This window comes from Leopardus geoffroyi, chromosome B3 (genome assembly GCF_018350155.1).
Source record: "Leopardus geoffroyi isolate Oge1 chromosome B3, O.geoffroyi_Oge1_pat1.0, whole genome shotgun sequence".
NCBI classification, from domain to species: domain Eukaryota; kingdom Metazoa; phylum Chordata; class Mammalia; order Carnivora; family Felidae; genus Leopardus; species Leopardus geoffroyi.
This window is the reverse complement of record NC_059337.1, coordinates 802448-827639: the sequence shown is the minus strand read 5'-3', so window position 1 is coordinate 827639 and position 25192 is coordinate 802448. Positions and strand designations below refer to the sequence as shown.

At 62.3% G+C, this 25192-nt stretch overlaps 1 protein-coding gene across 2 annotated transcripts in view; it reads left to right on the top strand.

Moving 5' to 3' along the window:
- The window catches only part of RASGRF1 (Ras protein specific guanine nucleotide releasing factor 1), a 100829-nt gene that overhangs the window by 19517 nt on the left and 56120 nt on the right, over window positions 1-25192 (top strand). For both annotated transcript variants that reach the window (XM_045448552.1, XM_045448551.1), the window contains exons 2-5: window positions 5688-5794; window positions 11948-12095; window positions 21626-21718; window positions 23697-23950. In XM_045448552.1, coding sequence (XP_045304508.1) covers window positions 5688-5794; window positions 11948-12095; window positions 21626-21718; window positions 23697-23950 — 602 coding nt within the window. The remainder of the gene's footprint in view (window positions 1-5687; window positions 5795-11947; window positions 12096-21625; window positions 21719-23696; window positions 23951-25192) is intronic.

Genomic DNA, 25192 nt, shown 5'->3' with positions numbered 1-25192 from the left:
TGTCTTTACTACACGTCCACCTTTACCGTGAGATTTGCTCTCGTGTGCTCTCATTCCCCGCTAGCGCCCTTGCTTTTCAGCCCAAAGAAGTCCCCCGAGTGCCTCTGGCTCGGCCAGTTCCGTGGCGGTGAGCCCCTGTGGCTTCTGCCAGCGTGGAGAACGTTCTCTCCCCTCAGTTCTGAATGACGACCTTGCCGGCTGGCGTGTCCTTGGCGGAACGTTTTTCCCTCGGCACGTCGACTCTACCCCGCCACTCCCGCTCCCGCTGGCCCGCGAAGTTTCTGCTGAAAAATCTGTTCATAGTCTTGTGAGGTTTCCCTTGTACGTAAGAAGCTGATTTTTCTTGCTGCTTTGAGGACCCTCTTTCTCTTTACCTTCTGATGTTTCTGTCGTAGTGTGTCCCGGTATGGGGCTCCTTTGGTCCTCTTCCTTCGGACTCTCTGGGCTTCCCGGACCCAGATGTGTGTTTCCTCCTCCAGGTCAGGGTCGTTCACAGCCGTTATTTCTTCAAACGACTTTTCCGTCCCTTTCTCTCTTCTTCCGGGCCCCTTACTACCCAAACACCGTCCGCGTGTTATCCGCCGCGTCCCTGAGCAGTCTTCCTGCTGCCCTTTTCCAGCGTGTGCCTGGCTTCCAGATGACCGGTCCCGTCTTCTGCTTCGTCCGCCGTTGTCGGTCCCCTCGTGTGTTGTCCGGAGTGACTGTATCCTTCCCTCCGTGATTCCTGTTCGGTGCCTTCTTGTGTATTCTCTCTGTTGAGGCTCTCGCTGTGTCCCTCCGCTCTTCCCCAAGATCAGTGAGCCTCTCCGGGACTGTTACTCTGAGCCCTCTATCAGGTAAATTAGCTGTCTTAGTCTCACGAAGGTTTTTTTACTGGAGTTTCATCTTGTTCTGTCTTTGGGAACATATTCCTCTGTGTCCTCATTTTGCCTGGCTCTCCGGGTTGGTTTCCATGTATTAGGCAAAAGTGCTCTCTCCTCATCCTGAAGGGGTGGTCACGGGAAGCCCGGGGTGGGTGTCAGTCTGCTGTCTGCACGGTGCCCCGGGGAGGTGGCCTGCCAGGAACGTCTCTCCGATTGTTTCAGTCCTGTGGGGCCCAGAGCTGCAAGCCCCCCCGGCCACCAGAGCCACCAGAGTCCCCTGGACACCCCCGTGGAGACTGGGCAGAGATCTGTGGTGGGGGCGTGGGGGCAGAAGACGTCGGGGCAGAACACATCAAGCCTACCTGCTGGGTTCAGTGGAGATGGGGCCACGGTCTCCCCTCACTTCAAAAACCCCCGGGCGTTCCTAACTTCGGCTGTTCTCACCCCATCACCGAGATCTCTTCTCCCAACCTTGCTGCTACCGTGAGGCCTGCTTCTCCTGGAGAAGTGGCCCCATCCCTCCATGCTGGCAGGGGAGGTGGAGAAGAGTGGGAAGTAGGCGGGCACAGGGACAGTTGTACCATCCACAGTGCCCATCCCGGGGTCTTGCCTTCCCCTCCAGGGCCCGGGCCCCTGAGAAATGCAGCCACGCCAGGCAGACCGGCTGGCACAGAGCAGGTGCTCAGGGGGCATATTGGCAGTATTATCGGGAATCGTTTTTAAAATTTTTTTGTTTATTTTTGAGAGGAGAGACAGAGAGGGAGAGAGACAGAGCATGAGCAGGGGAGGGGCAGAGAGAGGGAGACACAGAATCTGAAGCCAGCTCCAGGCTCTGACGCTGGGCTCAAACTCACGGACTGTGAGATCATGACCTGAGCCGAAGTTGGAAGGATGGTCACCCAACTGAGCCACCCGGGCGCCCCTATCGTGAATATCAATAAGAGTAAGGGGACGAGGACCACAGACCGCAGGATGCCTTGTGGAGACATCATCAGAGCCCTGGAGCGGGATGTCGCTTTCAGGTGTCTGTTCATCCTTTCCTTCCTCAGCCATTCGTCAGAACTTACTCGGTACCAGACTCTGTGTGGGGCTCCGGAGTACGTCCCCGAGGAAGGTAGCCAACCCCGGCCCCGGCCTTGAGCAGTGCACGGCCCGTGAGTCAGTCAGGCATGAGACCCTCTGGAAGGAGGGGCCTCAGGGGGACGTGATCCTCAGTGACAGAAGGACGGGGGCCTAGCAGACACCCCCACCCCGGCCAGACTGAGATCCAGACAAGCACCCGGAGCTCTGTGTGTGTCCTGGCAGACACGGGGCCACACCTAGGCCCCCAGGCCACACCCGGGCCACACACCTGAGCGGGACAGAAGGGCGCCAGGCCAGAGCCTCCCCAGGGCCTCCCACGGGCTGTACGGGGAGACCGGGAGCCGGCCCAGGCCTGTCCTGAGCTCCAGGAAAGATGCAGAGCACTCACCTCCAGCCGGGCTGTGCCCTCCTCCCCCCCACCCAGCAGATGGGCAGGCACACGTCCATGAGGACAGAGACATAGATGGTGCAGGTGTGCAGGGAGATCACGGAACTCAGAGACACAGACGGCCCAGCTCGTCCACCCAGCACCCCGCCCCCCATCGCGGATGAGAGCCCGAGCAGGACAGAGGAAGGGGCCCAGCGGCCCCGAGCCGCACGGTGGGTCAGACTCCACGTCCGGTGCCCGTTCTCTCCCAGGAGGCCACTTGTCCCTTAACTTGGGGCGTGCCCCTCCCAATCCTGGCGAGAACGCCGGATGACGGGGGAGCCCGGGGCTGCGGCCCGGCGCCCCCCTGCGGGAGCCACATCACACCTCCCACCGCAGCCCCTCCGAGGGAGGGCGGTCACCGTGTCGCAGGCGCCTGCACACCCACGGGCCACCTTGGCCGCACCGGCCTGGGACCGGCCGCCTTCCCGGCACCACACGGCCGGCGGTTTACTGGGTCTGTCTGCGCGCGGCCTAGGCCCTCGTTCAGCCTTGCTCAGTTCTCCAGATTCCTTTCTTACTAGCATCTTCCCGGAACCTGGAGCTCACCCGCGTGGGGGCTTCGTTCTTTCCCAGCGGATTTTACTGCCTCTGTCCGCTTTGTGTCTCTGTCCCTGCCTCCCTTCTCCGTCTCCCCCCATCGCCGTCTCCACTCTGTCCCCATCCTTGTCTGTGTCCCCCGCCCCCCAGGCCCCACGTGGAGCACAGTCTGGTTCCTGAGCCGCCCAGAGTCAGGACTGGTGATGACTCAGGTGGCTGGGAGCAAGTTTACCGTCCCCTGGTGAGCACTGGCTGCTGGTCACCGGGGCCACGTGGCCGCGTAAGCCAATGTCAGGGGGAAGGCTGGCGGGCACAGGGGACCGCACTGCTCTCCCGTCCCCTGGGCCACTTACTCTGCAGCCAGGGCCGCAGAAGCATCGCCGGCCGAGAACAGCCGTGTCCCGGAGGGGGCCTCGGGCAAGCCCCGCTCCCTGTGACACGGGGCGGTGTGCTTTACCTTGGGGGCTGTGGTCCAGGGAGGCCCTGCTCTCCGCTGGCTCTCCCTCCTCCAGCTGAGTCTCCCCAGGCTGCCCGTGCAGCAGGCCCTTCGGCCTCTGCCCCGTAGGCGCCCCGGGCCTGCTTGTTAGGAGACACAGTGAAGATTCTGGGCTGTGCCCGCCCCCGGGGCCCCCACGCCCAGCCCTCCACCAGCCGCTGCTCGGTCACTCAGGGTCTAGACAGGGTCTCCAAAGACAAGACGCACGGGACCCGTGTTAGGAGACTGGCCGTGGCCACGTGGCTTCACCCAGAGCAGGGGTGACAGAGGCGAGGCCTCACAGAGGCGGAGTACATGAGGGGTGCGGTAGACCCTCGCTGTGGAGGTGACGGGACGGCGTGGGGAGGAAGTCTCTGGGGACAGACCCTTCTCCGAGGGGCAGAGAGTTGAGCATCCGCATGGCTCCAGAGGCGTCTGTGGTGGCCTGGGTTCAGGCCCGGGAGCTTCCTCGCGGCTAATTCCCTGCTGAGGGGGGTGGCGGGGGTCACGGTACCCAGGCTGGCAAGCGGCCGAGTGTTCTCTAAGCTGGGCCGATCGGGAAGAGGCCTCTGTTAAGGGACAGGGGCCTCAGCCAAACCCCTCACTGCCCGCAGCTCTGGGGGCCTGGCTCCCGGGGCTTTGCCAACCCGGCCCCTCCCCGGGCAGGTCCACAACCCCCCCCCCCCCCCCCCCCCACCCAGCGGCTTGGCGGGGAAGGAGATCACTCTTGCCCTGGGAACAGGGCCTGGTCCCATCAGTGGGCCCATCCAGCTCCAGGACATCCCCCCTGGGGACCCAAGGAGACCCACCCTGTCTGTCCCCTGTTTCTGAGTTAGGACCCGAGTCTCACCCGCCTATAAGCTCCGTAGCTTTTCCGTCTCTACACCAGCGCCAGGCCCCAGCTTATGTGTCCTCCTGGCTTCTCTGCTTTCCAGCTGTGTGGCCTTGAGCAAGTGGCTTGAGTTCTCTGTGCCTCAGGTTCACCCCCTTGGTGAGTGTGGGACTCCGTGAGATCGTGGGGGGACAACCTGGGGGTGCTCACCGTCTCTCGAGAACCACCCGCGGCTTCCTTCTTCACCTGCTTCTCCCTGGGGGCAGGTGGGGGGCGTGCCCACCCTTCCGAATTCAGTTATTCGAGGCTGCAGCTGACAGTTCCTTCCACAGCCCCAGTTGTCTGTTTCCTAGGAAACAAGTGAGAGACATGGAGTGTGCAACAACACACACACACACACACACGCACGCGCACAAGCACGCACACACAGGCACACCCTGGCTGCCACCCAGACTGACCCTTAACAGAAATACAGGAAATGTCAGCAGAGGCTAAAAATAGTTTACGCACCGCACCTCGGTTGCGTGTCCCTCCCCCCCCACCCCGACCCCCCAAACCTGCCCCTTATCCTGCCCCTCCCCCTCTGTGGCCCCCCCACCTCTAGTCGCTCCAGCCAAAGACCTGAGTGTCATCCTGGCAACGTCCTCCCAGCCCGTCCCCCTGCTGGGCACCGCCACCCGGACCCTGCCGCCTGCCCCCCTTGCCTCCGGCATCCCCGTTCCTGCCGCCCCTCCCGCCCCAGCACACCAGGCGCAGACGTCTGTGCCGCCCCCGCACTCCCCGTCTAGCGACTGTCACTCCTGGACCAGGGCCCCAGCGCTGGGCAGCCCTCCTGCTGTCTCTGGACTGATCAGGGGGTGGCTTTCTCTGCCCCGACAGCCCCTTGTCACCTCCATACAGCAGTGAGTGTGGCTGTGGCAGTTGTGCTCGCGAGGGTCCCGGGCATTATTCTGGGGGTTCACGCACTTTAGCTTGTCCAACAACATAACAGACATGCGTCCGCTGTTGGTTCCTCCGCTTCCCAGGAGCCCAGGGACGGGCCGCGAGCTTGACCCGCCTCCAAGGCCCCTACACCCTACAGAGGTGCTTCCTGGGGCCGCTCCTGTCTGTCCACCGCTGTAACCCCAGCACCAGAAGAGTGCTCGGTACACTTCCGTGCAGTGAATCGAGGCGCGCTGCACCCAGTGGGCACCCACTTCCCAGGGGATGCTCTCGTGGGTTTCCTCTGCCGTCCCCCCAGCATACCTGGCGGTTGAAAGGTGGCTTTTCTGCAGTTTGTTGGCAAACAGGACTTTGGGGGCCCCACTTGCTTCTCACAATATCCAAAGCATGGGCTCTGTTAACATCATGAGTCTGGGCCCGGCTGAGGTGGCAGCAGGCACTTTGCGAAACAGCTAGACCGATAGCAGCAGACGTGGCTGCTTCTGTGGACACCTGGTAATCAGAGATATCTTCTTCTCGGTGCAGCATTATTTCACGGTCAACTTCAGCCACGAGAACCAGAAAGCCCTGGAGCTGAGGACAGAGGACGCCAAGGATTGTGACGAGTGGGTGGCAGCCATCGCTCATGCCAGGTATGTCTCACCCGCCCCACGGTCCTGGCAGAAGAGGCTGAGCCCAGCGACCCCGTCTAGAGCAAACCCAGGCCCTGGAGTGGGAGGGCGCGGAAAGGAGGGGAGCGGAGAAGGAGCCGTAAGGGAAGGCCTCTTGTGGGGGCGCCCCTCAGAGCCCCGAAGCTCCGGGTCTGTAGCTCCCTCGGGCGCCCCGGGAGCCAGATGGGGACAAAAGCCAAGGGCTCTAGTGTATGCTGCAGAGAAAGTGGGGCTCCACGCTGGATTGAATCTTTTGGGTCCTGGAGAGGTGACAGGCTTGTGGTCTGGGGTGTGGCTCCACAGCTGACAGTCCCCTGGCAGAGCTGAGTACTGTCCGAGGGCAGGGACGCCTGGATTCACCCCTCCCAACAGGTGATTTTTATGGCTCAGTAGAGAGAGGTGTGTTTCTGTGTCTGTCTGCCTATTACATGCAAGGTCCTGAAGGCAGAGACCAAAAGCGATCCAACATCCCCAAGACTTATAGAGGCCTGAGCAAGTGCTCAGCAAGGTGGATTGGGAGAAGGCAGGGATGAACGAATGGATAGAGGGTGGACGGGAGATTGGATGTTGAGTTTGTGAAAGATGAATGGAGGGTGGATGGGTGATTAGCAGATGTGTTTACGGTATGAGTGATGGTGGATCCATAGACAGCTGTGGGTGGATGGGTGGGTGGTGGGTGGATGTAAGGATGATCGGATGGATGGATGGATGCATGGATGGATGGATGGTGGGTGGATGGAGGGATGATTGGGTAGGTGGGTGGGTATATGGGTGGATGGATGGATGGTGGGTGGATGGATGGATGATGGATGGATGGATGGTGGATGGATGGATGGTGGGTGGGTGGATGGTGGGTGGGTGGATGGATGAATGGGTAGGTGGGTGGCTATATGGGTGGATGGATGGATGGTGGGTGGATGGATGGATGATGGATGGATGGATGGTGGATGGATGGATGGTGGGTGGGTGGATGGATAGATGAGTGGATGGAAGGATGGATAGGTGGGTAGATGTAAGGATGATTGGATGGATGGATGGATGGATGGACGGATGGTGGGTGGGTGGATGGATGAATGGGTAGCTGGGTGGGTATATGGGTGGATGGATGGATGGTGGGTGGATGGATGGTGGGTGGGTGGATGGATAGATGAGTGGATGGAAGGATGGATAGGTGGGTAGATGTAAGGATGATTGGATGGATGGATGGATGGATGGATGGACGGATGGTGGGTGGGTGGATGGATGAATGGGTAGCTGGGTGGGTATATGGGTGGGTGGATGGATGGTGGGTGGATGGGTGGATGATGGATGGGTGGATGGATGGATGGTGGGTGGGTGGATGGATAGACGAGTGGATGGAAGGATGGATAGGTGGGTAGATGTAAGGATGATTGGATGGATGGATGGACGGTGGGTGGGTGGAGGGGTGATTGGTAGGTGGGTGGGTATATGGGTGGATGGATGGATACCAGGGCCCTTCCTTGAGCTCTGGAACAAGTGAGCTGACCAGAAACCCTTTATTATGGCCACAGCATTGATGTTGACTTTGGGGTCAGGCCATCTCCAGCCCTATCCTCAAGGAGTGTCCAGCAGTGGAGACCAGGTTCTCACACATGAACTTGTAGAGTCAGGCTCCGAGTGTGGTGTTGGGCAGACAGGTGTCCCCCAGGGATGTCACGGTCCAGTCAGGAAGCCATTAGACACATTCACAACTAGCTCTGGTACCTGACAGCTGTGGTAGGGACGAGGCACCACGCAAAACAGATGTTACTTCTATTTGCAGGGGTTGGAGGAAGCTGGAAATAGGGTGACACGTGACCTGAGCTGGAGGACTAGGGTCGTATCTAATGGGTTTAACTGTGAGGACTTTGGCCCCCAGCCCCATGGCCAAGACACTGATGTAGGAGACTTCCAGAAACAGTAAAGAGACCGAGTGCGGGTGTTGGAAGGTGGACAGTCATACCCAGTCTTGAACACCCAGCCGAAGTTTTTGGCTTTTACTCTGTGAACAGTGGGAGCTATGGAAGGTGTTACACCAGGGGAGTGACACGATTACAGCTACGGATTTGAGTGGAAATTGCCAGTGTTGGGGAGGACGGATTCATGTGGGAAGAGCCAGACTCAGGGGGGACGTCAGCCTCCCCGACACTGACCTAGAACCAAGAGCGGGGTTTCTAAGTGTTGAAGGGTTAGAGAATTCTGATTCGTTGTACATTCTGATGACCAGGATTACGCTGACTTAGAAAATCAATTAATACAGAAGTGTTTTAGAGACAGGGAGACGCTGCTGTGTGTGGAGTCCAGCCTGGAAAAAACGACAGCCTGAGGTGGCAGATGCCGGACCAGGGTGGGGCCCCATCATTCACACACACGGGCAGGCACGGGAAATGGCTCAACCACTTGAGAGAATTGGAAGGCCATTGCCTAAAAATCAGCAACTTAGAAATTGTCAGGCCTGTTGTATGGCCATCAATGCCACCTTCTGGTACTTGTCCGGGAGGAACAGAAGTGCCCACGAGAAGTCTCGCGTGCTAACGTCCTTAGCGGCTTTGTGCATCATGGTCCCCAGACTAGAAATAGCCGGGGTGTCCATCAGCAGACAGACATACAGACACGCCCCGGAGCATCCACGAGATGGAATACCGCTCCGCGATGGAAAGGAAGCCACCACAAATCCGCGTAACAAAACGGATCAACGTCAAAGTCAAAGGAAACAGAGCCAGACACAAAATAATACACACCGTGTGATTCCAGTTATGTGAGCTTCTAAATTTTTTTAATGTTTTTATTTATTTTTGAGAGACAGAGAGAGAGCTTGAGCAGGGGAGAGGCAGAAAGAGAGGGAGACACAGAATCGGAAGCAGGCTCCAGGCCCCGAGCTGTCAGCACAGAGCCCGACGCGGGGCTCAAACTCACGAGCCGTGAGATCGTGACCTGAGCCGAAGTCGATGCTCAACCGACTGAGCCCCCCAGGCACCCCAAGTTACGTGAACTCCTAAAACGGGCAGAGCTAACGTGTGGTGAAGGAATCTGGACAGTAGTTGGGGGTGGGGGGGTGGCTGGGAAGGGACGTGAGGGAACTTCCCGGGTGATGGGAATGTTCTTTTATCCCAGGTCAGGCATGCACTGATCAAAACCACTCAGACCTCACACTTAGGTCTGCGGTCTCCGTTCTATGCGTGATAAACCTCAAATTTTAATTATGCAGTCCCTTGGGGCGCCTGGGTGGCTCAGTCGGTTAAGCGTCCGACTTCGGCTCAGGTCACGATCTCACGGTCCATGAGTTCGAGCCCCGCGTCGGGCTCTGGGCTGATGGCTCAGAGCCTGGAGCCTGTTTCCGATTCTGTGTCTCCCTCTCTCTCTGCCCCTCCCCCGTTCATGCTCTGTCTCTCTCTGTCTCAAAAATAAATAAACGTTTAAAAAATAATAATAATAATTATGCAGTCCCAAATCTCTGACCTGCCTTTTCTGTGACCAGCAGAGAAAATTCCCTTTTAAATGGTTCAGGTGATTAGGTCAGGCCCACCTGGACACCCTCCCCATCTTCCCGCCAGCTGTGTCGTGTGTCGGTTAACGTGACCGAGGGAGAGGGGTAGCAGCCCATCCGATTTATGGGCCTGGGGCTCAGGAGGGCTTGCGCACCAGGCCCGACTTGCTTCTCTGCTGTGTAACTAGGGGGAGACTACAGACCCTGAGCCGTTGTTAGCTCCAAGTCTAATAGATCGTGTGTGTGTGTGTGTGTGCATGTGTGTGTGTGTGTAAGAGGGAGCCTGACGGCCTCCCGCAGCTGTATCTGGTAGTAAGTGTTTCTGCCGGTATCTTATTTATATTTTATTTGTTTACATAACAGATACATTCTACACACAAAAATAAGCACTGGGGTGTATGAACGGCATGCAGGGACACTGTGTACTCTCCTGCATATGTGACGTGCCAGCGTCGGGGGGGGCCACCTCTGAGCTGTGCGCGAACAGCCGCGTGTGGAATGTTACACCCGCGTGTGCATCACCCACACGTCGGGAGGGGAGCTGTGTGCCGCCGACGGCCGCGCGGGCACGTGCAGACCCGCGTGGTCGGGGGCTGCAGACCTCGTCTAGCTCCAGCCTCCACGCTAAGTGACTGTCGTTTGGCGCGAGTCCCGTCCCTTCTCCGGCCTCAGTTTCTTCATTTATAAAATGAGACGGTTGGTCTTTCGTGCTTCCCGAGCCCCCTTGCAGCCCCGAGTCTGGGTCCGTAAGGACGGTGCTGCACAAAGAGATACTCAGCACCTCGTCTCTGGAGGAGGTGGGGGGAGGCAGGAATAAGGGAGGAAGGGAGGCAGAAGCCGCCCAGACAGTCCTGCAGATGAGACCTCGCTCGGCTCTGAAGCGGAATAACTCTTTGGATCGTGTCTCCCTGGAATGAGGAGGCCCCTCCGTGCTCCCGGCCCAATTCCCCTTGCGAGTAAAGTCGACTGAGCCTCTCGGGAAGTGGGAGAAACTTTAAAACCGAATGTTCTGGCTAACGTTCATGCTTGGAATGGAGGCACAGAATCATTGGAATCAAATAGTTCCGCAAACCAGAGACGCCCCTACAGAGCGTTTACCTTTAGATGGGGCGGGCTGGCGAGGGCGCAGCTGTGCTTTCTGGCTCAGGGTGTCCCCCAGGTCCTCTGCCCCCTGCCCCCTCACACCCTCCCGCCTTCGAGCTCAGCTGAGGGAGCCTCCTCGGACACCGTCAGGGGACCAGGTGCGCCCCACCACCCCCGACACAGCCCATTTTGCAGAGCTGTTCCCCACCCACGGCCTCTTGGGGTCCTCCTGTCTCTCGGGGCTTGTGGGGAAGCTGTCATTGTCCCATTTCGGTCTCAGAGCGCCTGTGTGTGGCTCCTGAGTCGGTGACAGCAGCCAGCACCCACCCCGCCGACCAGCCACACCCAGGGCAGCCGGAAAGTCACATCAGAAGATGCCAGATGGAAAGGCGTCCCCTCGATTGGGCAAGTGGGAGCCAGCTGGTGACCCCCGAGAGGGACCCAGGTCCTGTGGGCGCTGGTGGCCGACCCAGGCTGGCCTGGGCTCGGAGCGAGGGCAGGAGAGACCGCGGGGACGATGGGGGAGGGCAGGCCACTCTTTTCACAAGCCTGCAGAGGTGGGAGGGGGCTTGGTCTGTGCTCCGTGTGGAGGACAAAGCCCATGGAACAGGGGCCGCTGCTACTACAGAGGGAAAGGCAGGGTCTGGGGCACGGACACTCGGGGTCCAGATGGGACTTGGGCTTGGGCAGGGATGCCAGGGGAGGGAGGAGCTGGGGACCCAGCACAGGAAGCAAGGAGGGGAAGATGGGGACCCAGCACAGGAAGGGGGAGGGGAAGATGGGGATGGGGCTTCGGGGGGGACCCAAGACCCCAGACCTTCCCTCGGAGTCAACGTCTGGCTTTCCAGTTCCCTGCCCTTCTGCCCTGTGAGGCTGCACCCCTTTCCTGGAATGGGGTCTCTCCCCAGCTCTGACACCTACAGATGGCCGTGATTGTGCTGTGGGGAGTCAGGGAGAGCTGGCCCAGACGCAGGTGACCTGGCCCATGACCTTGGGTGTTCCAGGCTCCCCACCGCCCCTCCTGCCCCCAGTTGTGATGCTCCGCAAATGTGAGGTGACGCCTGTTAATCTGCACAAATGCTGGGCTGTCTCTTCCGCCCCCTGCTTATCCTTTGGGGGGCCCTCTGACCTGTCCCCACTGACTTTCCGGCTTTGTTGCCAATCACCCCCACACAAGCCTCCCAGCCAAGGCTGCCCTCGGATGGGCGCGTGCCCAGAGCACCAGGTTCATCGTCAGAAGCCCGGGCTGCGGGGACATAGTCTGGGTTGGAGACGGCATTTCAGCTGGACCCGGGGCTGGCCTAGGAAAGAGGACAGGGCTAGCACAGGGAGGGCAGGGGAGGTGGATTCCAGACAGGAGATCTGCCCCGTGCAAAGGCCTAGAGCTCCTGGCGGGAGAGCGGGACCCGTCGGACCCAGAGGTTGGAGCGTGAGACGGGGGCTGGGGAAGAGGCGGCCAGGCCGGGGCCCCGGGCGCTGTGTCCTGAGTGTGGGGGGGAGGCCGCCCCTTGGGCTGGATCTCTAGGGGTGCTGGGGGCTAACCTGCGGTGTCCATCCGTCCATAGCTACCGGACCCTGGCCACGGAGCACGAAACACTGATGCAGAAGTACCTGCACCTGCTACAGATTGTGGAGACGGAGAAGACGGTGGCCACGCAGCTACGGCGGCAGATCGAGGATGGGGAGATTGAGATCGAGCGGCTGAAGGCAGAGGTGACCGCTGGCTGGGCGCGGAGGGGGCCGGCGGGGGTCCAGGCCCCAGACCGGCTCCTCAGAGCACCCTGGGCTCCTGCAGGTGGGGCGGGGAGGGGGGCGGCGGGCCGGTCTCCAGATGTAGACTCAGCAATGCAGGCGGAGCGGGAGGGGCGCGTGGTCGGATCTGGGTTCGAATCCCACCTCTGCCGCTGAAGACGGGCAACTGAAGCAGGCGCTCTAGGCTCTGTGCCTCAGTTTCTTCATCTGTAAGGTGGGCTTTTCGCAAGCACCCAGCGAGGTTGTGCGGATGGTGCGAGGTCACGAGTGCACTGGGGGTACTATGCTGAGGACCACGCTGAGCACTCGTCGGGGGCACGGGCCCGGTCATCGGAGCGTGCGCTCCCGTGTCAGCACCACAGCAGCCCCTTCCCCTGCCCGTTGCGGGGAGCACTCTCACGGGGTCGTCGGCAGCCGTCTGGAGGCTGCGCTGCTGCTGGACTTGAGCCCACTAGGCTTTGATCCCGAGTGTCGTCTGCGAAGCAGTTTCTCGTCAGAAACGCGGAACCGGGGCCTCCAGCATCGGAACCTGCACTCCCGCAGCCTCCCAAGCAAGCCCCTCTTGCGTGAAAGCGTGGGAGACGCTCTCGGCCCTTAGACACCCTGCCAGCCGTCTGCCCACGCCAGAAGGATCTGATCCCTCACCCCACAGGCACACTTGGAACCGTCTGGCCCCGTCGCACAAGAGCCGCGGACTCGGAGCGGAGGAGGGGACGTGAACGCACAGACTCTTGCAGCCAGAATCCGCTACGTAATTTCCAGGGCCCAGTGCAAAGGAAATAAGCAAGGCCGTGGCTAGGGCTGGGGGAGTCCGCCCCCGTCCTACGGCCCACCACCCCAACCCAGGTGACCCCCAACTTCAGCCTCCACCTCCCCCAGCCTCTGCACCGTGATGCACTCTGTTCCCAGATTAGGGGGTCACCCACCTGGTGCACTGGCTGCTGTCTCCCTGAGACACCATGGGCCACGCCCTCTGCACCTGCACCCCCCTGCCCCTGCCACCCATTGCCTCCAAGGCACAGAGTAGCCATGGTCAGGGGTCCCAGGGTGCCAGGCTGTGGGGAGGGGGCAGCTGAGAACCCATCCCGGGGAGGCAGGAGCACACGTGAGCCGAGGCCCCTGGCCCCTGGGGTGCGCGGCACTCTCCCATCTGATGTCACCGTAAAGCACAGATTCCAGAAGGAAATTATTACGAATTTCAAGATGGCAGCTGCACGGGTCCCGCCGCGTGCCCGCGAAGCCAGCTCTGCCCGGGATGTTCACAGACTGAAGGTCACCACTTCCGCCTTGGTGCTCGGCGGCCAAGCTGCCCGGTGCCCTTGGAAGTTGAAATTCAATGAAGTTTCAGGTTCAGTATTCCTCTTCGCATCCTGCACCAGTCACCTGCAGAGGCGCCTTCTCAGCCCCTCCGTGACCAACCACTCAAGGAACCAGGTGCAGAGCCAAGTCATGTGCCTGAGCTGACACAGCTGGGACCAGGGCCCAGGGCCGCCTGTCCACTTGCCAGTGTGTCCACCCTGCCCAGAGCCCCTTCCCACATGGCTCTGGGGTAGGAGCTGGTCCTGTGTCGCAGCACCTGGTTCGATCTGGGATCGGCCGCACCCTGGAGGCCACTCCCGGGACCTCCCCAGCCTGGCACACATCCCCGAATTGGGGCTCCACCCTGTGAGGAACCAGAGGCCTGGCCCCAGTCCCATGTCACTAGATTCACGAGCACTCCCTCACTCACTGACATGTGCCTGCAGCCACCTGACCACGGCTGTGGCCTCGGCTCTTCCCCCAGACCCCCTTTCCGGTCAACCAGGACTCTGGCACCTTTTGGCCACAGCACGTGCTGGTGCTCCTGTTGGAATGGCCCTGTCATCCCACCAGCCCTGCTTCATGGAACCCTACCCAGTCCAGCACCCCTCCCAGGGAACACCCCCAGTCCAGCACCCCCTCCCAGGGAACCAACCCCAGTCCAGCACCCCCTCCAAGGGAACCAACCCCAGTCCAGCACCCCCTCCAAGGGAACCCTCCCAGGGAACCCCCCAGTCCAGCACCCCTCCCAGGGAACACCCCCAGTCCAGCACCCCCTCCCAGGGAAGCCCCCAGTCCAGCACCCCCTCCCTGGGAACCAACCCCAGTCAAGCACCCCCTCCCAGGGAACACCCCCAGTCCAGCACCCCCTCCCAGGGAACCAACCCCAGTCCAGCACCCCCTCCCAGGGAACACCCCCAGTCCAGCACCCCCTCCAAGGGAACCCTCCCAGGGAACACCCCCAGTCCAGCACCCCCTCCCAGGGAGGCCCCCAGTCCAGCACCCCCTCCCAGGGAACACCCCAGTCCAGCACCCCTCCCAGGGAACACCCCCAGTCCAGCACCCCCTCCCTGGGAAGCCCCCCAGTCCAGCACCCCCTCCCAGGGAACACCCCCAGTCCAGCACCCCTCCCAGGGAACACCCCCAGTCCAGCACCCCCTCCCAGGGAAGCCCCCCAGTCCAGCACCCCCTCCCAGGGAACCAACCCCAGTCAAGCACCCCCTCCCAGGGAACACCCCCAGTCCAGCACCCCCTCCCAGGGAACACCCCAGTCCAGCACCCCTCCCAGGGAACACTCCCAGTCCAGCACCCCCTCCCAGGGAACCAACCCCAGTCCAGCACCCCCTCCCAGGGAACACCCCCAGTCCAGCACCCCCTCCCAGGGAACACCCCAGTCCAGCACCCCCTCCCAGGGAACACCCCAGTCCAGCACCCCTCCCAGGGAACACCCCCAGTCCAGCACCCCCTCCCTGGGAAGCCCCCCAGTCCAGCACCCCCTCCCAGGGAACACCCCCAGTCCAGCACCCCTCCCAGGGAACACCCCCAGTCCAGCACCCCCTCCCAGGGAAGCCCCCCAGTCCAGCACCCCCTCCCAGGGAACCAACCCCAGTCAAGCACCCCCTCCCAGGGAACACCCCCAGTCCAGCACCCCCTCCCAGGGAACACCCCAGTCCAGCACCCCTCCCAGGGAACACTCCCAGTCCAGCACCCCCTCCCAGGGAACCAACCCCAGTCCAGCACCCCCTCCCAGGGAACACCCCCAGTCCAGCACCCCCTCCCAGGGAACACCCCAGTCCAGCACCCTTCCCAGGGAACACCCCCAGTCAGGCACCCCCTCCCAGGGAACACCCCCAGTCCGGCACCCCCTCCCAGGGAACCAACCCCAGTCCGGCACCCCCTCCCAGGGAACCAACCCCAGTCAAGCACCCCCTCCCAGGGAACACCCCCAGTCCAGCACCCCCTCCCAGGGAACACCCAGTCCAGCACCCCTCCCAGGGAACACCCCCAGTCCAGCACCCCCTCCCAGGGAACCAACCCCAGTCCAGCACCCCCTCCCAGGGAAGCCCCCCAGTCCAGCACCCCCTCCCAGGGAACCAACCCCAGTCCAGCACCCCCTCCCAGGGAACCAACCCCAGTCCAACACCCCCTCCCAGGGAACACCCCCAGTCCAGCACCCCCTCCCAGGGAACACCCCCAGTCCAGCACCCCCTCCCAGGGAACCAACCCCAGTCCAGCACCCCCTCCCAGGGAACACCCCCAGTCCAACACCCCCTCCCAGGGAACACCCCCAGTCCAGCACCCCCTCCCAGGGAACACCCCCAGTCCAGCACCCCCTCCCAGGGAACACCCCCAGTCCAGCACCCCCTCCCAGGGAACCAATCCCAGTCAAGCACCCCCTCCCAGGGAACACCCCCAGTCCAGCACCCCCTCCCAGGGAACACCCCTAGTCCAGCACCCCCTCCCAGGGAACCAACCCTAGTCCAGCACCCTCTCCCAGGGAACACCCCCAGTCCAGCACTCCCTCCCAGGGAACACCCCCAGTCTGGCATACCCTCCCAGGGAACCCTCCCAGGGAACCCCCCAGTCCAGCACCCCCTCCCAGAGAACACCCCCAGTCCAGCACCCCCTCCCAGAGAACACCCCCAGTCAGGCAACCCCTCCCAGGGAACACCCCCAGTCCAGCAACCCCTCCCAGGGAACACCCCCAGTCCAGCAACCCCTCCCAGGGAACACCCCCAGTCCAGCACCCCCTCCCAAAGAACACCCCCAGTCCAGCATACCCTCCCAGGGAACCCCCCAGTCTAGCACCCCCTCCCAGGGACTACCCCCAGTCCAGCACCCTCTCCCAGGGAACACCCCCAGTCCAGCACCCCCTCCAGGGACCCCCCCAGTCCAGCACCCCCTCCCAGGGACTACCCCTAGTCCAGCACCCTCTCCCAGGGACCACCCCCAGTCCAGCACCTCCTCCCAGGGACCCCCTGGCTCACCACCCCTGCTCTCCAATTCCCCACACCCAACCTGCTGGGGACTTGGAGGGCCAGGCTGTCCTTTGTCACTCTCCCTCACACCTGGCACATAGTAGGTGCTCAGTGAATAAATGTGCGTCACACTCCGCTGGGCCCTGGAGGTATGGAAGTGTCCACCCCTGGGGTCTAACTGTGGTACCATGAAATCGGCATTGTGATAGAGCTTGCGGTGTGAACCAGGCAGAAAGTGAGTCATTTTACATCCAGAGAGGGTATGGGTCCATGTTGCATATGGTGTTAGAAGGATTTGCACACCAGACAAGGCGAGGGTGCAAAGGGCGGGGTCCCCTCTGTGGCTGGGGAGAAGCAAGCAGGTCAGTGTGTGTGTGTGTGTGTGTGTGTCAGAGGCAGCAGAGGCCCCACATGGTGCGAATTTGGAGCAGAGCTTCCTCTGCCCCCTAGTTTTCTGGGGCAAAGCATTCTTCTGAAGGGACTTGGAAAGAAAGGCCGTCCTGGTAAAGCTCTCAGGCTGTGGTCTCTCTGTGTCTCACACACACGTGCTGCAGGCCAGGGGGATGCAGCCTGTTTGCAGGAAGTAGGCCGTGAGGGAGGCCGGAGGCACGGAGAAGCCGAGCGAGCGATGAGTGACCCCCCGGGAGGAAGACAGGCCTCGGAACTTGAGAGCTGGAGGGATCTGAAGACGCTGAGCCCACAGAAGAGCAAGGGACTTAGCCAAGGTGGCTCCAAGGTCACCCGAGTGATGGAGTCCCGGCTCGGACTTGGCTCTCCTGGTTCCGGACCCCTGGCCTGCGTCTGCCGGAAACTTCCTCCTCCTGAGGAGCCGGGCCTGCAGGAAGGGTGTACGTTCACCCACCACGGTGTCGCCTGCGTGGCCCCAAGCCTCCAGGGTCCCCCTGACCTCCCACGGCCAAATAAACCCCGGCGCCCTCTCACACGTCCCGAGGGCCTGCAAGGCCTCGCCTTCTCCTGGCCACCTCTTGGTTCCAGCCGGCTCCCCTGTCCACAGCAGCGGCCCGAAGGCAGCCCTCGGCGGCCACCACGCACCCCTGTCGGGGTGGCCCAAGTGCCTCGGCGGCCACAACCCCTCATCGCGGGGGCTTCAAGCAGCGAGCGCTGCTCCTTCGCGTGGGCCCTGCTCCCGCGCTCTCACCAGAGTCGGGGCCACGGCCCACGGGCCCCGGGCTCACGCGTGCGAAGGGGAACACCTCACACTTCCGGGGACAGAGGCGCATCACAGGACCACGCCCACCGTCGGGTGGCAGAGGACCGAGAAGCCCAGTCCTGCGTCGTCGAGCAGGAGACCCAGAGTCTAACGACTGCCCGACTGCTTCCCCCTTCGGTCCCCAAACCCCGATGCAGCTGGTGTGCAAAATACGGAACAGACTGTGCAAAAGGTTGGACACAGAGGCGGGGGGGGGGGGGGGGGGCTTCCACGGCCATCGAAAACTGCTCCCAAACAGAAGACACGGCTGCCCTCACAACCTCTGCCCTTCCGGTCACGGGGGTCTCTCACCCACCTCTCCCCTGCAGCTACCAAGCCCGTCGCCCGCCCCATGGCGCGTGTGCACCGGCTCTTGCAGGAACTTGCCGTTTCGCCTTCCAGAGTCACTCAGGCTGGCTTCTCGACTTTGGCAGCTTAAGACGGGCCACGGTGGGCGTGTTTCCCCCATGGAACTCGGCACCTGCTGCCTGTCACAGCTTTTCTTTCAGAGAGCTGGTCATCAAACATTTACCAGCACACCAGTGTCTTATTTTGTCTCGGGGCCAGCTACATAATTTGTGGGGCTCAAGGCAAAATGAAAACGTGGGGCCGTCAGGAACTTCCAGACAGCAACAGCAGAGCCTTGAACCAAACCTGGGCCCTTAGGGTCCGGGGCGCTGCACCGGTCACACGCCGGGAAACCAGCCCTGAGGCCGTGCGCACTCCCCCCTCCAGCCCCGCAGCCGTGTTTCCCTGCAGATCACGCCCAGACAGAGCTCCGCACCGTGCTGTGTACCTCTGCTGGGTCTCTGGGCTCCCCGGAGCACCTGTCAGGCCACAGAGCTCTGAGGACCTTCTGTGATAGAGGGGCATCTCTGGGATGCTCAGCTTGGCTCCGTTTCCTTGCTTCGGTAGCTGTCTTCCCTCCATTTACGGTTGGAGGTAAATTTGGAGCGCTAACGTAGGGCCTACAGGGCAGGGTAGGAGTTTAGAGGCTGTCGCCATATTTTACTAGCCTGGAGCACTCAGTTACAGGCCCGAAGCACTCAGGATCCTGGAGTCTGACTCTGGAAGAAACCGCTGAGATCTTTGGTTCAGGGATTCGTTCGGAACCAGTCTTGCAAACAGACTTTGACGTGGACCCCCACCACGTGAGACGGGCCGGCAAGGACACTGCTCTGGGGGAGCAGGACAGTGCCGTGTGACCCCTCCCCACACAGGGCCCACCTCCCTGCCTGCAGGCTCGCTCCTCGCCTCCCCTGCTGCCCCGTGCCCTTGTTCACACCGCCCCCTCTGCTGGACGGGCTCCGTCCCATCGCCCTCCTGTCGGACTTCGATTTGTCCTTCAAAACCTCTTTTGGATGGCCCCTTGCTATTTCCCTGGTGAGACCCCTCCCCCCCCACTGCAGGAGCTGCACGCGTCCATTCTCACCTTGTCCTGTCGGACAGTGAGTGACCTCTGGGGGCGTCTGACCCCCTTGTTAGGCTGGGAGCCCCCAGGGGGATCTGACTCACCCAGTTCCAGCTGTGTCTCACCAGAGCCCAGCACAGAGACGTCCCCAGGACGTGCTGATGGGCTTGGCCCGGGAGGACCAAGATGGACGCCTGCGTGGCTTAGGAGAGGCCAGAGGGAGTCGAGAGGGGAAGAGAGCTGGGCTGTGCGGCAGCTGTTTGAAAAGCAAGAAATACAGAAATTGTTAGCAAAACCTTGGCTTTTGCTTAGCAAAAAGCAACACCATGGGCTCATTCTGCCGTCAGTTGCCGCGCTGACTGAATGCATTCTGCACCAAAGACCCCATCTTGGGGGCGCAGTGGGGCGGGCGCCGGTACTCAGGGCCCCAGAGTGTGTGGCAAGCGAGGGATTGCCCCCGATGGGCCGAGCAAGCCAGGCCGCAGGGTCGCAAGTGGGCAGGACGAGCGAGACGCCGGCGTGAGCCAGGCCGGGCCGGAGCGGGGTGCGAGCCAGCGGGTTGGGGTAGGAGCCAAGGTGCCAGCTCTCTGTGGCCATCGCTGACGAGGGTCAGCCGAGCAGGCCCTGGGTGCCCACCAAGCCATCCCCGGAGGGACCTGCCCGGTGGGGAGAAAGGCTGCCTCTGTGGGCCCACTGGGACCGCCAGCTCCTGGCAGGGAGAAGCCACTGCCCAAGACCTCTGCAGGGTCCCTGGGCTCGCGGCTCCCCAGAGTCCGCCCCCCAGGGCTTTCCAGTGCCGCCTGTGCAGCGACGCAGCGCCTGACCTAATTGCGTCCATTTTTCGCCCTGGCCTCTGCCGAGGAGTCGTCCTGGAAAGCGTCTCTCCGAGAAGAGCACCATCAGTTTTAAGAACAGGCTACTTACACGCGTGCGTGCACACACACAGACGCAGGTCACCGCTGTACAGAGAAAAGGGTACCGTGTGCAGACGGCCGCTGGGAAGCGATAATGTCGGGCCAGAGGTGGGGGTGTTGACCGGGCATCCCCACGTTTCTGAGCTAAGAGCCTGTGTGTGCGTGCGTGTGCGCGTGCGTGTGTCCTCAGCCCTCTGGCGTATGGATCAAAGAGTCCGCCTCTGCCAACGTGCAGATGTTTGCAGAGAGCTGACAACAAGCCGGGAGGGGTGGGGGGAGGGGGAACGAGAGGAAGAAGGGTCCACGCGGCCGGAATGCTCCTCGGATATTTTCAGCCACTCCGCAAGCGGAGGCTGGGGTAATTTTAGCAACCGGGGCGTGGAGAGGGGGTGACTGCTCCGTTTTGCTCCAAAAGTGCTCAGTTGTGAGAGCCCATTCATCCCGCGGCGCGGCTCGCGGCCTCGACGGGACGGAGCCACACGCCCTGCAGAGGGCGCTGTGGCCCGGAGCGTTTGCAGGTTCCCCTGCGCGGCCGCCCTGCGTTCCTGTGCCTGCCGTTTGTTTGTTTGGTGGCTGCCGGTCCGATTCCCTCGCGTGGACGTAGCCCGCAGGCGTGTGCTGAGCGCCGGGAGCACTCTGATGAGAGTGGCAGGCAGAGACGGGGGATGCCAGCTCTTGAATGGGGGGCCACAGCCCCCGTGAAAGGCGCCCCGGAGTGGCGGGAAGGAGGCTGGAGGGGCTGGGCCCCGCCCCCCGCCCCTCGGTTCTGTTCTTGCAGCTCTGCTGACATCGGCCGGGTGGAGGTGCTGACGCACGATCCCCAAATCGGCCGGATGGAGGCTTTTCAGCGCAGCTCAGACGTTCCTTCCGCGGGGCCGTCCTGTTTCCAGGCCGGCAGTTTCCACAGAGGCTCCCGGTCGGAGAAGCGCTTCAGGGCTGCCCAGGGGAGGGGACGGCCAGTGGCTCTGCCCCCGCCACCTGCTTTTCTCTGACGGCAGCAGGGTTTTGTCGGAAAAACTAAGGGGACCGCCCAAGTGTCCGCTTACGCGTGAGTGCATTGCCAAGCGCGGTGTGCAGACAGCACGGAGCCCTATCCAGCCTTAAAGAGGACGGAGAAGGAGAAGGAAGGGGTCCGCTGACCCCTGCTGCAGCGTGGACGAACCCTGACGACGTCACAGCAGGTGGACTAAGCCAGACACAAAAGTTCTGTAGGGTTCCACTTCCACTCATGACAGGAGGTCCCTAGAGGAGTCAAGTTCACGGAAGACAGGACCTAGACGGTGGGGCCAGAGGAGGGGGAAACGTGGTTTAATGGGGTCAGTTTCAGTGTGGGAAGGTGGAAAGTCCTGGAGATGGACGGTGGGGACGGCGGCACCCTGTGCTTCGTGCCAGTGACCTCTGCGCCTGAAACTGGTTTAAATAGTTGTTCTGTGCTGTTTTGCCACAACAAAAATTCAGAAATAAAGGGGCTGGTGGTTTCGGCTGTGGGGAGGAGAATCACAGATTGAGGCCAAAGCTGCCACATTGCACTGGGGTGCCCGCCGCCCGGAGAGCGCGGGGGCCTCTCGCCAGGAGCTGGGGCCTGGGTGTGCAGGTGGGCAGCCGCACACAGAGCGGGGGACAGGAGCCCTTGGTGGGGCGGGGGCCCCCACTCACCACCGCGCCCTCGTCTCTTACAGATCGCGACTCTGCTCAGGGACAACGAGCGCATCCAGTCCACCCAGACTGTCACCCCCAACGATGAGGACAGTGACATCAAGAAGATTAAGAAGGTGTGTGCTGTCCTCTTTTGAGAGCTTCCCGGCCCTGCCCGGGGTGGGCACTGTCACCGACTGTCTTTCCACCCCCAGGGCCGGCCACCCCCTCCTCAGCCCCGGCCTTGGACTGGATGCACTCTATTTATAGGTGGGGAGGGCAGGTTCCAGAGCAGAGGGAGTGGGTGGGGGGCCGGGATGGGAACCCAGGCTGAGAGGCTGTCGGCCAGGAGCTTCTCCCACAACACGGGACAGCCTCCTAAGGCCACAGTCCCCTCCCCATGCAGAGCCTTCTCCTCATGGCTTTGGTCCCCAGCACACCCCAGATTGGAAGTCCACGGGGCCCCAAAGCTGACCCTGCTGCTGTGATCTGTGGGAGCCCAGATGGCATGGGGACCCGCCCAGTGGCTCTGGGTACTGACCCAGCAGCCTGGGGCAGCCATGGGAGCAGGTACAGGGGGCAGGGTGCCGACCAACAGCCTGGGGCAGCAGTGGGGGCAGGTGCAGGGGGAAGTGTGTGTGTTTGGGGTCTTCAACCCGCACGGCGTGGGGGGCTTTTTTCTTTTTAGTTTGTTGCCAGTGCTTTAGAAGCTAAATGATCTGGATTTTGTTTCTCAAAAATAGAAGTAGCCAACATTCATTAAGCATTTTCTATGCGTCAGACCCTTCACGCAGAGGCCTCTAGGGTTTTGCCATCATCCGCATTTCACATGGGGGGGCAGCTGAGGCGCAGAGAGGCAAAGCCACTTGCCCAAGTCACACAGCTGTTTGCGGGTGACGTTGAAACCCCAGCCTCCAAGCTCCAGAGCCACCTCCTCTGTCCCCGGGACACACTGCTGCCCACGCAAGCCCCATTAGTCCCCACCAGCTGGCCTCCTGCGTCGTCGGCGGGACCTGCCAGGCCCCCTCAGGCACTGGGCTTTGCCACCAGGTCTGAGCCGAACCCCACCAGGCAGGGCTCCCCTTTGCTGGGGCTCCCCTGGGCTTCTCTGCCCATTTGGGGAAGCATTCTGGGTGGAACATCTCCCTGTGCCTGCCGAAATCCCCCTCCCTCCATCTCCACCCTCCTGGAGCCTCAGGCGGGCCCCTCCCTCGTGGAGAGAGCCTCCGAGTCTAGAAGGGGGCGGTCCGGACTCAGGGCCGGCCGCCTCTCCAGGGCAGACGCCCCCCAGCCACACATCCACATCCTGCCTGTCCGCGCACCTTTCCACTGAGGTTCTGATGAGCGCCTGTGCCCGGTCCCCAGCAGGCGGTCCCCAGGTCCCCAACCCCTGGCCTGGAGGCAGGTGCGTCGGAAAACAGTCGTCTCCGGGGCCATGAGTCAAGGTCCTCTCCCAAGCTCTTGCCAAAGCGGCTGCGCCCAGCGGCCCAACTACACGCCCGCCAAGTATCTGTGCCCATCTCCCCGCAGAGGCCAGAGGAGGGCTCCAGGCAGGCCCTGCTGAGGCCCCAAGCACCAGATTAACCAATCTGCCACATTCTGTTCAATTTGCCAATCGCCCGCTCTCCCGATGAGTGTTAATGGAGGCTTCTAGGCTTCCAGGCCAGTCGTTGGACGAGGTGAGGAGTGAGGGAGGCCCAGCACGGCCTGGCAGACGTCTGCCCCCAGCCCCTCCCGTGACAGAGACTCAGGGCCACACGTCCCCTGCCTCTGAGGCGAGCTGAGGGTCTGGGGAACACGCAGAGGTCGGGGCGGGGCCTGGCACCTACATTTCCAGCAGAGCTCGTGGGGCAACACGTGGAGTCCAGGCGCCCCCTCCTTAGCCCCTTCATGCGGATGGGAAAGCGGCTTATGGGACCCGGCGACTCGCCCAGGGTCTCGCGGGCAGGCCAGGCCCTGGTCCCAGCTTACCTCCCTGCACACTCCACCGCGGAGGAGGCAGCGAGAGGAGGCACCCGACCCTGCCTTGCCTCCCGATGGAGCCCCCCTGCCCTGGGGCCCTCGCGGCCGACCCCCCCCCACTGACGACCCCCCCTCCCCCCCGCCCTCCCCCAGGTCCAGAGCTTCCTGCGCGGCTGGCTGTGCAGGCGCAAGTGGAAGACCATCATCCAGGACTACATCCGCTCGCCGCACGCCGACAGCATGCGAAAGCGGAACCAGGTGGTGTTCAGCATGCTGGAGGCCGAGGCCGAGTACGTTCAGCAGCTGCACATCCTGGTCAACAACTTCCTGCGGCCGCTGCGCATGGCCGCCAGCTCCAAGAAGCCACCCATCACGCACGACGACGTCAGCAGCATCTTCCTGAACAGGTGAGGCGGCCCCGGAGGCGGAGGGCCCCTGAGCCGCCGTCAGCCCGTCGCCGTCACCGGGGGCGGAAGTCGCCCCGAAAAGCGTGGGCGCGGGGCGCGGGCGGGCGGAGGCGCGCCGCCGGGACGTCGCGTCCGGAGACGCCTCCGATCGACAGAGCCTGGGGGCGGGGTGCCGTCGGCATCGAGCGGGCTCCTGCCGGGGCGCCGGACGCCTCCCCACGGCACCCGCCGGGCCCTCGGCTAAGAAGCGTTCCGCGCAGACGTCGGCAGAGCGGCCACCGAGCGCGTTTCGAATCGGCCTCCAGACGCGGCCGTAACCGCCTGGAGGCCGGGCTCCGTGCCAGCGGCCGTCTCTTCCGGAAGGGGACTCTGGCGCCCGCGTGGGGTTGGCGGCACCGGGGGCGAGCCAGCAGTGGCTCTTCTGCCGTCAACCGCGTGGTCGGGGGAGTTTCTCAAGAAATGGTTTAGATGCGCTTCTCAGTGGGTAGTAGAGTAAACGGGATAAAAACGGGGGAAAAAAACCAGACGCAGTTTATAAGCGATTGCCGCCGCCCCCCCCCCCCCAAGGAATTACAGCGGGTCACCGTGTGACCCGCCCAAAATACGCCCGGCGCAGCCGTGTCACTGGCCGAAACCGGCCCTCCACCGGCGGTATCTTTCAGGCACGGTGGCTTGCCGGGTGTCCCGGGTAGCACGGCACGGTCTGCGGACACGTGCCGTGAGCGCCTGCGCGTCTCCATCTAGAGGTCTGGGGTGGAGCCCAGGGAGCTGCCTCTCCAGCAGGGTGACAGGTGCCGTGGGTCACGGGCCACGCTGCGGTGGGGAGCTTCACGTAACTGCGGGTGGCTCGCTGTCTTGGAGGCTCCGGGAGGCCCCAGGTGACCTCCCCGAACAACTCGGCGGGTTGGGGCGCGCACCCCGAAATCCACATATGACTTTGGACTTCCCGAATCTTAACTACCAGGAGGCTGCCATTGACCCGAATTCTTGCTGGAAAAGTAGTCTATTTACGTGTATTTTGTGCACCACACGTATCACGTATCGTATTCTCACAATGAACAAGCTAGAGAAAAGACGAGTGTTGGGAATGTCACCAGGAAGAGAAAATACCTTTGTGGCCGGACCGTGTTTACCAGAGAAGTCGCACAAAGTGGGTCTGCAGCCCACGGGTCAGCCGGGCCTGGAGGCGTCGTTACATCCGTGTCTCTCGCGGTTTTGGCCAAGATTGCAAGTCTTTGGTGA